This window comes from Mercenaria mercenaria, chromosome 16, assembly GCF_021730395.1.
Source record: "Mercenaria mercenaria strain notata chromosome 16, MADL_Memer_1, whole genome shotgun sequence".
In the NCBI taxonomy this organism is placed as follows: domain Eukaryota; kingdom Metazoa; phylum Mollusca; class Bivalvia; order Venerida; family Veneridae; genus Mercenaria; species Mercenaria mercenaria.
The window spans coordinates 14,184,052-14,203,864 of NC_069376.1; the positions used below are offsets into that span (position 1 = coordinate 14,184,052).

Here is a 19,813-nt window from a genome sequence, read left to right on the forward strand (position 1 = left end):
AATCAACAAATACCATGACGTAGATACTTGCTCATAAAGGAAAAAAAATCTGTTTATTTACGTTTTCTAAAGCTGGTGTTGAATCACACTTGTATATTGTATGTATACATGTTTTATTATTATTGTTATTATTATTGTTGTTGTTATTATTATTATTGTTGTTGTTATTATTATTGTTGTTGTTACTATTACTACTATTGTTGTTGTTATTAGTATTATTGTTGTTGTTGTTGTTATAATTGTTGCAATTGTTGTTATTGTTGTTGTTGTTATTATTATTGTTGTTGTTATTATTATTATTGTTACAATTGTTGTTGTTGTTATTATTACTGTACCAGATTGATAATAATAATAATAATTATTATTATTATTATTATTACTGTACCAGATTTATATGGCGCCCTTTTCAAGATAAACACGTTCAAAGGCGCCAGATTCATCCTCTACTAGTACAGACACAGAGCAAACAGGCCAGAGGGAAATAGTGAGACAAAGCCCTCAGAACAGAGAAAGAGATTGAGAGAGAGACAGAGAAACCGACTGGGGTAAATTTATTATTCTAACATGGCTCGATTTGATTTCCAGTTAAACAAAGAAGAAAATCAAGCTCTATATATTCTGCGATAAACAACGGTTGACGCGCGAGAGCATTATGACGTCAATTATGACGTCAATTATGACGTCAAATTGCCACATGACGTCCGATACATTACTCCTCGCGTAAATGAAGCCCAGCATAATATTTATTAAAATATATCAATGACCATGTCAGAATGAAAATAATCAAGGCCTTCTTGTGATTTATCGTCTTATTTACCACGGTTCATCGTTCAGATGCTTCAGTATTTAACCACTCGGGCTAACGCCCTCGTGGTTCAATTCCTACGCATCTGAACTCTGAACCGTGGTAAATCAGACGATAAACCACTCGAAGGCCTTGATTATTTGTTAATTTAATTTCACGAGCAGACAATAACTAACATGTCCAAGTATCCTTCAATTTTCAAGTTACCTTGACGCGGACTTGATTTCTTCTCATTAACCGCTTGATGGATCTCTATCAAACTTGGTCTAGCGAACATATGCTTACTTAGGTATCAGAACGTCCGAAAATAACAACGACCCAAAAGAAAAGCCACTTCGTATTTTCATTATCTGATACCAGACTTTGAAAAATGACAAAATTGTTGGAAAAGGAAGACTAAGCTGACGCCAAAACTGGACTGGTAGGCCAGAGGGAAATAGTGAGACAAAGCCCTCAGAACAGAGAAAGAGATTGAGAGAGAGACAGAGAAACCGACTGTTACTGTACTGGACTGTTATGTTGTCCACCAACAAAAGGAACAAAATACAGTAAAGCTCAGTTCTGTTTTAGCTCGATTGTCCGCTGCTGTGAAAAAAACCAGTGCTGGTGTCCTATGAGGAGTCATGGTCTTGACCGCAGTGGGACTCGAATCCACGACCCCTGGATTGAGCGACCGACACCTTATCCACTCACTAGGCCACCTCTCCCCTAAATAAAGTTTGTACTGCTTTACACAGCATTTATACATGTAAGCGTCCGTTGTGTATCTGATACAGAGGTCCCATAGGCTCCACTGGCTTTAATAGGGTGTCGAAGTTTGCGATATACACTGAAAGGCCTACAAACAATAATAGTCATACCCAAATCACCGCCAGTTGTAATTGTTGTTGTTGAACTCAGAGTCACCTTACTTCAATTCAGGTCATGTGGCGACTTTCTAGCTGTTTGGTGAAGGTACCACTTCGTGCATGATTTAAAGTACGGGCAGGCACATGACTGAAGCTTGCATCTTTATCTTAGCCTGCTAGATAGATTTTTCACATGCAGAAATTTACGCAAGAAGTAAGGATGCGGACCGGCAACATACAATACAAAAGATACAATACCGATTTTTATTCTGCTTTTTCATATTTACTTGTGAAACATATGCCGTTTTTTTACTGAATTTATATAGGTATGTGATAAGTATACTAATCTTGAAAATCTAACACGTTATTGTAACACTGAAATATATATATAGACCTTTTTACAGAGAGCTACTTCCTTAGCAACGGGAAACAATTTTCGCGCATGCGCACTCTACGTAGGGCAAAAAGACATGACTACACAATATAAATTACGTTAGATTTATATTGTGTTTTAAATTCTATTCGATCAATAATGAGTTTGTTTTACAGTAAATATCCACCGAAAGACAAAGGAAAATATATGTAGATCTTTGCAATCCCACAGCTTTAACTAGTGCGCATTATCATTGATGATTTTGGATTATTCAGCACGTTTGATCTCGACAAATTTTGGTTAAGAAAAATGAAAAAATGATATTTTCCATGAATTAATTAAGTAATAACAAGATTTTGTTTTATTTCCTAACGTGATCTCACATAACTTATCACGTGTCGCAATTAGCTTACATGATACTTGAAATATAATTAAAAGTCGAAGTTGAAAATAAAATGTTCAATTAAAATAGTTCAGCCTTTGGTTTTGTATCCAATTATTCTCAAATGGGGATCAATTCAATCAGTTTTCAAAAATAATAATAATCACCTTAAAATTGTTATTTTATATTTCTATTGTTTCTTCTTATTTGAAAGATTTTTATTTGACATTATCAAAGTGGTTGGAATGGTGAATGCGGCGGTCAGATTTCATAGAGAGGGGGCGCGTAGCGGGGAGAGGTGTTATACACTTACATTCCTTATCTGTTCTATTATTTGCGGAATTCAAGTTTATCTTAATTATTCTATTAAATCACGGATAATTACTTCTGTGCGATACATTTTTGATATGAAAATGATCCAGCATGTCAACATAAGAAATAAAAAATAGAGATATATAACAGGTATTTTCCTTCAGTGTGTAGTTATAATCCCTGATTTGATTAATATCTTAGATTTTTTTTTAACTACACTTCCATCGTTTTAAAAGGAAATGTCCATTAAAGTTCCAAAGTATATTCTCATAGATTTTAAAATACTAGATATCACGTGAAATGCTTTTTGATTCACAAAACAGCTCCGCCACGTGATATATCAATCCGAGTGCGTTTTTTAATGGCATTGATGACCGAAGGCATTAATGCATATCACATCAAAGCCATCTTATTTGCTTCAGTAACTTTTATGATCCGCTCTAATTAGGGGAGACTCCCGAAATTAAGTTACGGTCTTGATTACTCGGGTGACCTATGTATTATCATGTCATTTGCATAATAGTTACGCAATGATTTCCGGTATATCACTTAAAACAGCAACTTCAGTGACATGGAGCCGCGACCCCAAATAATGTAGATGTTATTCAAGGCGGAGAAATACCTATTTGAAGTTGTGGGAAAAATAGATATAATGAAAGAATATGATTTTTTTTAAATGTAAGGAACAAGTTTTATATTTGTATGATGAAAAGACTGGAAATGCTTGTTCTTTCCTGGCGAAAATAAGAATAAAACAGGCTTTTCAGGTAAGATATGTTTAATAAACATACATGTCTTTAATCAAAGTATACTTAGCAAATAATCAAGGCTTTCGAGTTGTTTATCGTCTGATTTACCACGGTTCAGAGTTTAGATGCATAGGAATTGAACCACGAGGGCGTTAGCCCGAGTGGTTAAATACTGAAGCATCTGAACGATGAACCGTGGTAAATTAGACGATAAATAACAAGAAAGCCTTGATTGTTTTCATTCTGACATGCTCATTATTATATTTTAATAGATATTATACTGGACTTCCTTTACGCGAGGAGTAATGTATCGAACGTCATGCGGCAATATGACGTCAATTATGACGTCATAATGCTCTCTTACCGGTCCGCGCGTCAACCGTTGTTTATCGCAGAATATATCGAGCTTGATTTTCTTCTTTGTTTAACTGGAAATCAAATCGAGCCATGTTAGAATGTATAATAAATTGCTTGACTGAAATTATCTTTATAATGGCAAAACAATTCGTAATATAATGATAATTCTATGTAGGTTTTCTAATGGTTGAGAGTTCTTTTGCCACACGTAAAGAGCGCATGCGCGTTAAAATCAAAACATCCGCTGATTAGCATAGCAACCAATAACTTGTGTAAAAACATCTATAGCACTTTTCGCATAAATGGGGTTACAAAATGCAATACATTACTTTTCAATACATTACTGTACATGGTTTTATATTATGATACAGAAAATATTAAATGTATTTAACTACTTATATCATCAAGATAATTTTCAACGCAATGATATTATAATATACTTTCTTCAAACTTTACAACATTTACAGACTTTGTCAAAAAGTATAAACACAAACGGTATGCCCCTATCCTTTCTTTATATATTGAGATACCTGTTTTGCATGACGTCCTTCAAATATTCATTTTGGTCATACTTTAATTGGTCAAACATTATCTTCTTGCAAGTATTATAAAAAAAAGTTTCAAGAGTTTATTTCTAGAAACAACCAGAAGGTCTTAAGACCCATGAGCCAAAATTTACATGATGATATGGCGTAAATTTGGTACTACACGAAGTGTACAATGCAGTTACAGAGCCGTAAATATATATCCCATTTACGGAATAAGGCGATATCAAAAAATTATACCAAGGCAAGCACGGTCATTAATAAATAAATCAGCTTTACAGGTAACGAGTAGTTTCCCTTAGACCGTAATATGAACTTAGGTGCTACCTAGAAGGCAGAGCTCCCTTGAAAAATCACCAGTGCCCCTTGAAAATTAAAGGAGTGCTGCTGGAATTATCTGGAATTATGGATCTGTTTGAGGAAGTTTATGTTCTTTTAGATCTATTAAAATTTTAAGAATTAATGATAATTCATGATTTTTGACTGAATGTCTTAGAATGCATTAAGATTAAATCTTGACAAGCGAATATGCTATATAGATCTACGAATTTAAGAAAGTTTTAAACCCAAAAGACTAGCCATCTAAAAGTTAATGATGAAAATTTTACCCAGAGAAAAACTCTTGTGTGCCGAAATTCTCGAAAACCCCTGTTTTATTTACTGAGCTGCTAAGTAAGCAGTCTATGACATTTTTTGGTTAATCTTTTAGCACTAAAGAATAGGGACGGTATAGTAGGAACCTTTTTTATGTTTACTGATAATTCATAATCAGTAGTTTTTTTCCTAGTGATAAACTCTGGTGAGCGATTTTTAAGCTTGTGGATGATATATATGTGAACGGGGAGAAGAGCATTATGTGCTTTTCACAGTTCAGTGCCTGTATATTTTGATCCCAAAACCTTTTTTTTTTTGTTTTTGTTTTTTGAAAAAAATGAAGGTTTTTCTACTGACTACTGTATAGACAGTATATTGGAACCAGACATCACTAACAAAACACTTGCTAAATTTCACATGAATGCCTTTAGTTTTTACAATACTTCCAAAACTAAAAAAAAAAAAAAAAGAAAAAAAAAAAGAAATTAAAAAAAAAAATGCTTCTTGTGAGGATCGAACTCCCGACCTTTGGTTTTCAATGCGAACTCGCTAACCACTGCACCAATGTGGAAGTATGACGTCATCAACACAAATATAAGTTATATAATGAATTTCGGTTATGACAGCGTGATGAAAATCGTTTTGCATTGAAAATATTGTATCTTATCTATTTTGTCTTCGTAGAAAATGTATTTAGCACTAAATTCTTATTATCAGACGCTCATTTACATATTAATTCAACGTTCAAAGCAGTAAGCGAAACGCTTTAGTCAACCGTAAAGAGCAAGCGTCTACTGACGTCTTACTGATTAATTACTATGAGCATTGTGTACTGGAAGAAACCCGAACAACACCGATTCCAGAAACTTACCACGAATTTTCAACTCGATAGTAAATTAGTAATTCTATACACAGTTTTATTCATTTTCTTTTTCACACGTCTAACTGTAATGCGACGCTGTCGGCGCCGCTTTGCGGCGCCGGTAGCTCTGCTATTATGAATCATATCTCTGTTTTCACTTGCCATTACTACTAAAATCATTCATTTACATATATCACGTGCATACTTAATTTTTGCATTTTGTATAGACTATTAACATACTAGATATCACAAATCACTAGCGAATCAAAGTGATACCATTATTATACCAAGGGAGGGAATGAGCAGATCAAGACTTGAATTACCGTTCCTTTGTATAACATAATATTCACTTTCATTGCCGTTATGATTCATTTACATGTACATCTTATAGCATTTTTATACATCTATCTAATTACCGATTTAATTTTGAAATGGTTTCATACAAGAACAAAGCGAATTTTGCAGATTAGAATATTATAAACATCACTTCAATCAATAAGTTCATCCACTGTTGTCTTCCTTGGATAGCTCATGGTTGACCAATGGTTCATCATAACATTTAAGAATATTTGCTAATTTAATATACTAAAACATTTACAAGAAGAATGTGTCAGTGTCCACTGTAATGTCTATCTTGTCCGAAAAAAGGAAAGTTCACAAGGTTGACAAGTGGATTGCGATCACAAGGTTGTTGTATAGAAGTTTCAACTACGAATATACGGAAACCTGTATGGGTCATTAAAACTAAAACCTAAGTTACAAATAGATCGGCATGTAATCGAGCTTTAGTATTATGTATGCATAGTTTGCTGTGTAACATATATAATTTCATGATATTGCGTAACTTGTTATGACGTAGATTATACTGGTATAAGTATGGCACTACGGGTAATTTACATATTTAACATTACATTTACGGTAATAGAAATGTTATGAAAACCGACCAATGACGTTTTTTTTACGTCCGGAGAATGCCAAATTACATAATGAGAGTAATTTTACGAAAATTGCCGAGTAGTTTTACGAATATTGCCGAGTCTGAATACGGATCCATTACCTTATATCGTATCAAACAGGATAGCGTATGAGAACGATATATTTAACAGATAAATCAAACGCAGAATGTCTAACCCTTACCCTGCTAAATTTCTATAACGAACTCGTTTATCTTTCAATTTGGAGGGTACAATTACTGTTAAAAGGGGAGCATACCAAAAATATACTAAGTGAATAGCGAATCGTGCAGATCATGATCAAACTACATGGATGTGCAGACTGATCATGATCTACACTGGTTGCAAAGGGGAAATCAGTAGAGATTGTGTCACACATTTAATGTCAAACTATATAATCTATGTAAATAAAGGTCCGCCAAGTGAACTGGCTTCTAAATGTATGTTCTTTTTAAGTTTTATCTGTTTACTGTATTTAAGTGGGAGTAATCGTCTATGCCGGTATTCTTTGGATTTCGACCTCCTGCTTTTGCATGATTGTAAACTGAAGCATCAGAAATATCATTTGCCGATTTGTTGGCCACTTTCGGTTTAGAGGAAATCTGCAATATGTTATAAGTGTTTTCTACACCATCTGTAGATGATGTGGGCTTAATTTGATTTTTGTCGTTTAGCACGGTCGTATGTGAATACGTGTTCGATTCAGCTGAATTCAATATTGCTTGATTTATCTCTAGATGTGAGTAATTGGAACACGTGGCCAGGGCTGGAGACGATTGCACATTTGGAACATTATATTGGTTATCGGGTTTAATGCTGGCGGCACTAGGGTCATTTTTCGAACTTCTGTTAAAGCCTTCCAGTGGAATTTCGGCGTAGGGAGATGAATACGATTCCGGAGTATAGATGATAGATGGTTGCTGGGAAGGATGTCTCTGGTATCCAACGTACTGATTGTCAACTCCACCAGCACTTCCTTTGTGAGATATATCTGTTGTAGTTTTGTTCCGTCTTCGCCTGAAAAGATATGTGATTAGCAATTATGGAAACCCACTTCAAGAAAAATTTGAACGTATCTGTTGAAAAATGAAAAAGTTGATCCATTTGCATAAGATTTGTACGGTGCCCCTAAAGTGACATGTTACACACTTTTTTTCCAGTTAGGTAATGTGAGACTTTTATTTATTTCGTTTAAGCGAAATGATTTCGTTTAAACGAAATAAGTTATTTCGTTTAACGAAATAACCAGTTCATTTAAACGAAATCATTTCGTTTAAACGAAATAAAAAAAAGTCTCACATTACCTAACTTGAAAAAAGTGTGTAACATGTCACTTTAGGGGCACCGTAGATTTGCTGTAAGCAACTTCGCCATAACCTATTAGTATCAAATTGAGTAAATTACTGGAACAATTAACTGCCTATGTTTTATCGCTACACGATATAACACTTATTATTATTATTATTATTATTATTATTATACCACATTTATATAGCACTCTTTTCATGCACTTGTACACGTTTAAAAGTGCTTTACAGAATAAATTGCAAAAATACAAACAAATACGTATACAAAGATAATGCATTCCACATTAACAAAAATCATGAATGAAAAAAAGTATAATTTAAAAAAAAAAAAACAAGATAAAAAAAAATAAATGTATCGGTCAGTTAACAAAATATTGTACAAAGAAGTGGGTTTTGAGCAGGCTTTTGAAAGCAGCTAGCGTGTCAGCTTCCCTGATCTTGACAGGAAGGGAGTTCCAAAGCTTTGGAGCAGTGCACGAAAAGCTGCGATTGCCATACATCAAGGTTACTTATAATACCAATTAGATTTCTACATTAAATGTCTTGACTCCAGTCTCAAGGTATACATATTCAGTAACAAAAACATCACTTAACTCCCGCCTACAGTAATAAATGGTACATTTATTCTAAAACATTGATAATACACGTATATTGTTATATCACGTGGTCCAGACCTTTCTAAAACATAGCCCAGGTCGTCCTGAAATATGGCCAGATCACCCGTTTACGGTCCGGGTCATCTGGTCAAGGTAGTCCTCATTTCTAGTTCCGAAGGGACCGTTTACTAAAAGCATAGCTATATATTCAATGCAACAAATTGTACATATCTGCGAAACCATTATAATCGCTGCAATTCAATAGAGTTAATTTGTCAAGATTCCAACTGCGTTCATTTCTCACGACTCCAATGGAGTTCATTTGTCAGGACTTTAACAGCATTAATTTGTCAAGATTCAAAAAGGGTTAATTTGTCATGATTCCAATGGAGTTAATTTGTCATGATTCAAACAATGACAGCCCTTGCAAAATCAGTTAAAATTTGTAGTCATGGTTTCTGTGGCGACCGATAAGGGTGGCTGTTATGTAAATTAATTATGATAAAAACATATTGATTTACCTAATAATCAAGAATATGACTATTGCAATAACCGCAACAATTGTAAGCACCGTGGGAACCAAAACTTCTACAGCGTTTGGGTGATTGACTTCCTCTCCTGAAATATTAGCAATTAATGTGTCTTTATATGTCTGCAGTATTTTTCTTTGTTTCAGTGAAAGATCGAACTTTCTTTCACTGACTGAGACTGTCCAACATTTGGACTAAACATGAACGGACATTGTCTTGCTTTACCGTAGCATGACAGTTACTGACGATGATGATAATAATGATGATAATGATGGTGATAATGAGAGTATATGAGATGTTGATGAGATGATGAATTATATAAATAGCGTTGCAAACATATCTGATAGAAAAACTTCCAGATTTTTAGTGACATTACATATTCATAGTGTTACCACAGACACTTGGGGGTCAGAACCTGCCCCCCCCCCTTCCAATCCGCCCCTGCCAACCTTCAACCAATATATTTTTGCTTTTTAAATCAAACTGAGCACATGTCTCGATCATACAACAACTTCTGTTACCATTTCAATATGTTTAAAGAATCTCCCATATACTATCAATGCTCAGAAAAACTAAAGACAACTTAGTCTGAGCGTTTTCAACACAAAATAGTTTGTCCAAGGAATAGGAGAATAGATCCAAGCTTGATGTTGCGCAGTCAAATTTACTACACAGAGCCGGGACACAGACAATATCGTTAGTGGTTAAAATAAAAATACTCGCTCATGACGTCAACTGCCGCGGTGGCTAAGATAGTACAGACGCTGGTTCTGTGAGCTTATTTTTGGGCAGGGCCGCGGGTTCGCTCCGCACTATGTGGGCAATCCTTTTTTTTTTTTTTAGATATTTTTTTATATCTTGAGAATAAATTGTTTAAAAAGAAAATGAAAATATTATATTAAAAAAAAAAAGAATGCCCGAAGCGCGGAGCGAACCCGTAGCCCTGCCCAAAAAACTTCTTTCAGAACCAGCATCTGTACTATCTCGACCACCGAGGCAATTGACTTTCAAAGCAAGTATTTTTATTTTAACCGCTAACGATAACGTCTGTATCCCGGCTCTGTGTAGTAAATTTGACTGCGCAACATCAAGCTGGAATCTATTCTCCTATTCCTTGGTCAAGAAAATCGTGTTTACATTGCGAAGTAAGTTGTCTTTAGTTTTTTTGAGCATTGATAGAGTATGGGAATTTTTCAAACATGTTGAAATGGTAACAAAAGTCGTTGGATGATCAAGGCATGTGCTCAGTTTGTTTTAAAAAACAAAAATGTATTGACTGAGGGTTGTCAGGGGCGGCATGGGAGGGGGAGGGGTGTTGACCCCCAAGTGTCTGTGAGTGTTACAGAAGTTGAATTACCTCCCTTTAAGGAATTAATTAGTAAAATGGTTGCAAAATACCTGCTGTTCGGCGTTCGTTTGTGGCTATTATGGGATAAACAAGAAACAAGTAGCAGACATAAAAGTTCTCAACATTGATAGCCACTTGATAATGTAGTGTATGCAGATTTCCAGACCGTTGAAATGTCAACCAAATGCGGGTCTCATAGATATTCGGTATTGAGACTAATTTTCTAACAAATATGGATGCATCGTATTGCGTTACTCTTAAGAAAATCATGTTTCAAGAACAAACCTATCTTTTACAAAGCATTTTAAAATAAGCTTCACAGTCAAGAGAATTAAATTTTTTTTCAAATGCTCTTGTTTATTGTACATATAGTGTAAAGGTAAAGTATTCAAATTGTTTGTTTATTATTGTGCTCCCCCTTTTGAAAGGGCAAACAAAGTTGGCTTATGAGACACTGACGTAGTACTACAAAAAAGCTATTTTTAATGTTATGCACCAGGCAGATATAGTCAGTCTGTATTAAATACATGTATTTATTTGCCGGCGTCTTACCAACCGGCCTTTCTTCGTTTACAAGAACCTTGAACAACTGATACATATTTGACCTCCCTGCAAGAACCGACTCTAGCAGGACCGGAAACCGAGACCTTCTGATTGCGGAACAGGCGCTTAAACCAGATCACCCTAGCAGTATATTTCTGTGATGTGTCTTTATAACTATAAATAGAAATGGTAGATCTATAATATTCTTACCTTCATCGCAATTAACACCTTTCCATCCTTTAGTGCAACTGCACTTATAATTGTCTGCGTCGATATCTTCACAGGTGGCGCTGTTCTTACAGGGTTCAGCTGCACACGCTACAATACATCGGATCGGATATTTGTTCAGAGAGAATACAAAATAGGCATTTGAGTTCCGATTTTGAAAAATTATTTGAAACATTACTTGTTGACGAAAAACAGTAATTTCTTCATTGGTTCATTTACAACAAGCTCAGTAAAATAATTATCTAACCTTAGCCTGCTAATTTTCAAAATGGACTGGTCCATCATTCAGTTTAGGCAATACCAATTATTATTCGAAGAGGTGTTTACTTTAAAATTTACTGACCGAAGGGCGAACAGTGCAGGCCATGGTCAACCTGCAAATATGCGCAGGCTGATCTTGGTCTGCACTGGTCGCAAAGGCAGAATCATTTGCCGCCAGCAGGCTAAAGGCTAAGACTGTCACGGCCGTAACAACTAAATTGGGGCAACTGAAGTTCTTGTTTAGGTCAATATTTTCTGCAAAATTCGTCTCTGTCAATTTTCTACCTCAACTGCTTTGTATTCTCCGTCTCAAAATATCTTAGACAGTACTTTAAAACAAAACGATGCACTTGTATGCGATAACACTGTGTCATATTATGATATTTTCTCCGGACCCCGACGGAAGGGTAACACCCATGCTTTTTGCCGTTGGCGCTTAGCACCGAAATGACTGCTTCTGGTAGTATAATAACTCTAAAGAAAACAAAACAAAAAAAAACACACACACACACACACAAAATGCAGTTTCTAATTTGCCTCGGTCAAATTTAGCCCTTCCTCTCACTATACGACCTTTATTTAAACTAGACTCCTGATTTCTTAGATGAAGTGCACGTGCATCACAAAATAGTGGACCTTTAATGAGTAATAGGACCTGGCTATTACTGTGAGATTATGTTGTTAGGCAATTCGGCATTCTAAAGCGCATACAAAATGTACATGGCTTCATGTAAAAAAAAAAAAGAAAACAACTCCGAAGTCGTAAACGGAAAATACGTTATAAATTTGCCTATTGTAATAATATGTGCTCAACCTCAACACTAAAGAAAATATTTTTGAAACGTTTATTGTTTTACGTGAATACGTATGCCTTACGCCAGGTATCGTACAGGCCTATAGCTTCAGGACCTGCACATTCCTTCTTCCCGTTTCCTGGACAGTACTCTTCACAGCTTGTTGGATCACTGCTGTGAATAACGGTGCCGCAAAAACATTTCATATTTTGACTGTGAAACTTAAAACAGAAGTAAAATTAGTTTATATCATACGGTCTAGTTTATATGGTTGCATTCACTAAGTCCTTAGTTATTGCATTCAAAACCCCGCTGGAGTTGAAACGGTTCATATTGATAATTCACCAGTATTTTCTGTAGGAAGCTTACTCATTCATATTTTTAAATAAATTAGCATTCTTTACAATAGAGCTGAAATAAGCAAATTACAGCAACACCTTATTTCTGATTAGATTAATTGAAATTGTTCTGATAACAGGATAGACCAGACATAAACTTAAGGATAAAAACATGTTTCTACCAATTACACTCAGATAGCGTTTTTATTATTTTTTTCGTTTAAATCTGACACTTACTTAAGTCTTAAGAAAGGCAAATAAATCTAGCATATTCATATTCCTGAACCACCATATTAGTTGCATAATATAGATTCCTACTATTTTTCCGTTTGCAATTTATTCATATTTCACAATACCAAAGCAAAGCGAAAATAAGCTTTTCAAAGTCTAAGCTCTACACTTCAAGCACCGCGGGTACATGCATTAGTATATATAGATTAAATTATCGTGAAAATTCGTTTAATGTAACTTACAGTTTTGTCGTCAAACTTTTCTAACATGACAGAACGCTGGTCAGTACATTTTTCAGAATGAACATAAGTTTTACACACAGTCTGTACACCGAGAAAGTTTGGCATTAATTACCTTTGCGCCTGCATATCTATTTTTAGACGATCTGCAAAATTTGATACACTTATTGACGACATCTTCACGTTCATATATATTGTAATCGAGTGTTTTGTTGATATTCTTAAATATTCTCCCCAACTTGTCTTTGTAGCATCCAAGAAATCCAGGTGGCTGTATTGCTGTTTGAAGACAAATTTATGAACGCATATCAAAATATAAAGTACATTACAGTATATAATGTTAAAACATTCTGTGTCAAGAAACTTATACTGCATTTCCATATGCGTTTATTTCGGAAAAACTATAACTAAAAGGTACAGAACATTAAGGAAAACAAAACATGTTGAGTGTCCTGACAAAAAGTATCAACACAGAATCTGGCGACATGATGTTTTTAAAAGGGGCGTAAAAGACACTAAATTATCTAATTTTAACTTTTTCAAGTGGACGTATATCTCGAAGTGCAGTTGGTCCTTGGAAATTCAAGATGTACTTTGATTTTGTTTACACGTTACATCTGTAACAGGACTGGTGCTTTTTACAACGCCACGTAACAGTTAATGCTACCTACTGCAATTCGAGCGTAGAACGGAATTACACATCGCTTCTCTCACACTAGCAAGAGTGTAATAAAGCACCATGCAGTAAATCCATATGGGAAAATTTTGCATATAATTTTGTATATATATATATATACTAGAGAACGTCTGCATTGCATTAATTAACCTATGATTATGCAATTCTGAAAAATGAATGTGACTTCGAATGAAGTCACGTGCATTTGAAAACACAAGTTTCGAATCATAAAAAGTTGAATAACGTCTTTCACGATAGTTGGAATGCTTCTGGAGTGACCCTCAGGTAAAAATATGAACTTTTATATCACTCAAATTTTTCTTTACATTTTGAACCATTGGGTATGATTCCTGGAAAATGAATTTTACAGAAAAAGGTATCTGTTCTCTATTGAATTCATTTGTTTGAAAATTATGTCCGTTAGCGTTTTTGTTGGAATGAGAACCCGTGGATCTTGATGTAGACTATATGTTTAGAAACGTATCCGAATTTTTTTTTATAGTTAGTTTATGAAACAATACTAAATTTAAACAATGGTAATATGTATAACTTTATCTTATGCTTCAGTCATAGCGTATAGCGCTAACGGACGCCAAACGTATATAAAATTGCGGTGAAAGTTATCCGGTGACGAAAGGCATCCCCGCTGCTGCTCGGTGCTCTCGCGATCAGTGTATGGCGCGCATAAAACGCACAATGATCGCAAGATTAACGCACATATATAGGACGAATAACGTTAAATTAACGGATATCACCGTACTAGTAACGGATTTGTACCGCGTTAAACGTAAGCGCAACGCATGAGAAACTGACAAAACGTTCTCGTCAGTTATCGTCCGTTGAACATACGTTACATCTGTTGAATTTCCAGTAGTAGTCCGGCCGTGAATCAGGTCCACCGGACAAGAACGGATGCGTACCGGACAAGTACAGAATAGGTAACGCACGAGTAACAAAAAAACGCATACCATCGCATTGGTACCGTACATCTGACGGAAAACTTTGTCCGGTGGTGTACGTTCTAAATTTTGAACATGCTCAAAACCTTCCACCGAACAAGGAGTGCAGGCGCCGCATGAGAAACGGAAAAGAAAAGCATGCGAACGAACACGAACGGATTGAATTTTTTTACGTTGGACGTCCGTTAACGCTATACGATGTAGTGTGACAGATTAGCACATTTAGCTGTAGACAGTCTAACATATCATTCTCTAACATATTAATGATATGAAAGTTCTATCCTTTCTATTTAACGATGCCACTAAGTACAATAAGTACAATTTAGTGGAAAAAACAACAACAACAAAAAAAAACAACATTAAATACTCTTTAAGATTCAATATGTTCAAATGAAAGATCTGGGGGTTTACGAGTGAAAGATACGTATTTTATTTTACACGTAAGAAAACAAATTTTCTTTTCATCCATGTCTTCTGCTTTACTGTAGCCTATAGTTATAACCATTTCCATTTCTGTGAACAAAACATGTGTTTGACAGTGAAATGACTTTATATATTTCCCTTTTATAATTCAATACTTCACTCACAGAAAACAGGTAATAAAGCGAATTATTTACCTTTATCTTATTATGTATCTTATTATCCAAAGAAATCACGTGACGATGGTAAAACCATGTGATCGTAAAATGGCGACAGGCTTATAATCTTCGGGTATGTTGTATTTGTAAGTATGAATTTCTTATTACAAGTATGTTATAAACACGAAAATTTCGTGATACAAGTCAAATATGATTAAGAACAAAACTTAATTTGATTAAACAGTACTTCATGAAAGAACTAATATGAAAAAGGCAAAGCCTCTGAGCGAGCGTAGCTTAAACGGCAAAGAAACCATTCACTGCATAAAACAATTCCGAGAACATATTTACTTGAAAAGAAACAAAAATTTAGTGTCATTATACCTGTAACAGCGAATATCATACGTTGCAAAATTTATGGAAAGCCGGTGTCACGGTGACGTCATTACCTGTTTGTGGCGTTCTTATGGCTTTATGCTTATTTATGAAATTTTATCCCATTTTCTGGCCAATGCTTGATCTTTTAAAAGAAAATCATATTTTTTTCTACCAACTGGAAATCTTTCTTGCATTATTTTTGAGTGATGGATAATATTCAGCAATCAAATGAAGTTCTGTATTCACTGCCAACAAAGCATTTCCTGTGAGCACCTGTCCTCTAGGGACACGCGCTTTGTAAAATAAAAGCAAAATTGAAATTATTTCCATAACATAACTTTTTTAAAAATAAAGACACCTAATGAACATAGAGATTGTAACTCAAATATAAAATTTAAAAAAACAAAACGATTTTCCCGACTTTGACGGAAGTAGAACAAAATGGCGGCACCCAAAATGGCGGCGCCCAGACGAGAGGAAAATTTTTCAGCTACATCACTTTGTCCCATTCGGCACATTTTGTTATATTCGCGTACACATTGCCGTAAGGCGAGCTACGCGAGCTACTATGAACTAACGCAAAGCCTCAAACCGAGCTCAAAGAAATCGGATTTATCTAAAAATAATATGAAATTAGGTGCTACCTATAATGCGGAAACCCAGAGTTTTTACTTCTAGGGGTTACTCCCATATATGAAAAATAAATTATTGCCACTCTATGTATATCGTACTTTAGTAGGCCATTTTCATAACGGCTATTTGTATTCAATCAAGTACGTCTGGCAGTAAATTCCCAGGTTGCTAAAATAGTAGGAAAAAAACATAAAGATTATCAAAGTGGATGAAAATTTGATTTTAATTTAGGTGATGTAAATTGTACTTAACATATGAATGTGCTTATAACATATGAATGTGATATCTTAAGGAATAGTTTGTGAAGAATTTTTATTGAGGTGAAATTCTAATAAATTTTATTTAAAACTACTTTAGCAGAGTATATAATGTTTCATTTATATACCTCAATTCTTATGTATAGAGATAATTGTATAGTTCATCCTTGTGGCTTGGCATGGCATGGTTTATGCAATAGGTATATTTTGGAATATTGTTAATTTGACAAAAGAAATAAGGATATAAAACTTGCTATTTTAGACCTCAAATATTATAACTCTAACACTTAAGATTTATTAAGTAAACAAATTAATGAGCCTTACAGTTAGTGACTAACATGTCATACACCGTTGAACATAATTAAATGTAAAAAATAATACGAACAAGTAACATTACGAACAATTCTTTAACTACATATTCAATATTTTCTTGTAGAAGAACAAAACAGTTTTAAGTAATTATTTACACGTTTGAAGTTCCATGACCTTTCATCGTTATCACTTTCAGATTCACTTTCATCAAAAGAAAGTTAGTCTTTTTTTATAGACTAACAGAAAAAACTAAACCATGTTTTTCTTTAGCTGGAATCGGCATGAACACCATTATATAGGTTTTTTAGACACCGTTCTTATCTTCTCTTTAAATTTACCATTTCTGCCTCTTTTTTGTTTTTAAAATTAACTCTGTCCCATCTAACAGAATAGCATTTGTATGTCTTATTTAAAATGATATGTGTGTGTTTATTTCCTCAATATCATTTTCAAGTTTAATTTGTTGTTCATCGGTCTCAGATTTTGTATAAACGGGATAACGAAGTTTATCTTTTAAAAGTCTGAATACTTTGTAAGAAAAGCTGGTGGAATATGTACCATTTTATAAGCAGATTTGAGCAGAATATTCATTTACTGAAGTAGATTTGCTAATTTCATTTCTTTCTTCTGGATGAACTGTAGAATATAATAAATTGTTTTATTTTGAGGGACCCATATTTTTGCAAAATGGGTTGTCCATTGAAGTAAAAGATCTAATTTCACATTTTTCTTGGCACTTCCCTACAGAAAAAAAAATGAATATAAACTACAGCTATGCTCTTTGGACGAAGACATCCTTTTTGTACTTTGAAATGATTAGAATCTAGATCTATTTTCACATTTTCAGTTAGATTTATCTTTTCATTATGTCAGTTTCCAGTTGAAACGCTGTAAAAATTGATACAAATTAAAAAAGACACTCTATTTTGTTTTTAGAAATAAATATTTTGAATAACCATGCCAAGGAATACCCTGTAGAAATAAGGGGTCTCTCTGTTGCTGACAACGATATGCAGTAGACGACAACGATGTTTGCAGACGTCCATGGAGACTGGAACGGATTTTTATTAAGAATATCTTTGTTATTGGGGTGCTTTCTGTACATAATTGAATGAGCGCCGTATGACGTCGAGCGTAAAAATACAGTAAACCAGTCAAATTTTTCTCCGTTCTGTATTATTTAAAAGCTTAACGCAGTCTCAACGCCATAAGCGCCAGGATAATTAAGATTTTTAAAAATGGCGGCGTCCCGGGCTGGAGACGAAATGTAAATTGCATGGTATAGATAGATTTTCTATTTTGTTTTCAGTATTTTTTCATTTATTTCGCATACATCATACACGTTGTCTAAAGGAGCTCCAAGCCCTCGCGGGGCCTTCGGCCCCGCTCGGGGTTTCCGCATATTATGCATCATTTATTTGTCACATACAAACTATTCACTAGTCACAAGAATTCAGGAGAACCTATTCGCTTGAAAAAAGTCTACATTTAGTGTCACCATGCCTATAACAGTGAATATCATACGTTGCAAAATTTATGGGAGCCGGTGTCACGGTGACGTCATTACCGCGTTCCCGTTTCTTTCTGCTTATTAATGAATTTTTTTGCATTTTCTGGCCGATGCTTGATCTTTTAAATGCAAATAATATTTTTTTCAAACAACCTGAAATCATTCTTTCATTCTTGTTGAGTGATGAATAATTTTTAACAATTGAATGAAGTTCTGCATTCACTCCGGAAAGAAGTACTTCCTGTGAGCACCAGTCCGCTAGGGTGCGCTTTTTTAAAACTTCCGACGAAACTGTTCAAATCCATCACCAAGTGTGAAAGTATACTTGCGTTACCGTAAAGCTCGATTCTCGAGCAGGCCCTTCGGGCCTGCTCTTCGAGCTCGCTATAATGCGTTTATAAATTTTCAAACACACAAAATGAAAGTAGTTTATCAATGAATCACATACGTAAATGACTAAGACCAGTTGTACACAATAAAGGATGTATCATTGTTTCCTTTCCGTGTAAGATCGAAATATCTTTCACCACATGACCATCAGATGAGAAATTGTAAATCCAGTGTTTACAAGTGAAATATGTTTTGATTTTACATGCCAAATAAAACAAATATTCATGGTTTTGATCAAATTTTACGAATTTTGTTATCCCGTACTCTGAGTGAAATGATGCGTTTTTCAAGGATGTTTTACACTATAAATGCTAACTTTCAATGATTCACAGACAAAAAATGTACTTACGAAGTATGTCCGGGACAGTGGTCAATAGTATCACAGTAATAGTCGTAATAAAACTGACCCATATGTCCATGTTGTATATTTCGTCTATATCAAAACGTAATTTGTAAATGTGAAATAGGAAGTGAAATAGTAGGATATTATGAGAAGTGTGATATACAGTCCTCCTACAATTTCCGTTGTTATACAAAATCTCCTACTTGAAGTATGTGTTAAAGTGGCATTTTTAAAATGCCTAAAGTAGTATATCCGTAATTTATTATTTATCAAAATCACTGTTAATGATATCGAAATGTCGTTATTAATATATTAGCAAATATTAGCATAACACGTGGCCCGCTCCAAGGTAAAAAAATAATATGAAAACAGCTGTATTTAACAATCAACCTTTCATCTATCGCTAAAACGGAGGCGCTTTTGCATTTGATATACAGGGTGCAGTTTTACTGCAAAAATCACTCTTTTTTGTGAGCACATATATTCATTTTGTGATACCTGATATCATAAATTGATTTTATGATATCATGCAGTCATTCATTTATTGATAAAACATATCTATTGTCTCATATTTTTAATTAT

General features: G+C 34.5%; 1 protein-coding gene across 2 annotated transcripts; it reads right to left on the reverse strand.

Annotated features, from left to right (window-relative positions):
- Positions 1-6,036: 6,036 nt before the first annotated feature.
- Positions 6,037-19,467, reverse strand: LOC123540367 (uncharacterized). Of its 2 annotated transcripts, none has more exons than XM_045325343.2 (6): positions 19,238-19,467; positions 13,311-13,474; positions 12,470-12,608; positions 11,315-11,422; positions 9,205-9,301; positions 6,037-7,797 (listed from the first exon to the last, which is right to left on the reverse strand). In XM_045325343.2, the coding sequence occupies exons 1-6, from the start codon at positions 19,305-19,307 to the stop codon at positions 7,239-7,241; spliced, it is 1,137 nt and encodes a 378-aa protein (XP_045181278.2). In that variant the 5' UTR covers positions 19,308-19,467; the 3' UTR covers positions 6,037-7,238. The 2 variants fall into 2 exon arrangements, with proteins under 2 accessions (XP_045181278.2, XP_053382117.1); XM_053526142.1 differs by lacking the exon at positions 19,238-19,467 and adding an exon at positions 15,269-15,356.
- Positions 19,468-19,813: the final 346 nt, after the last annotated feature.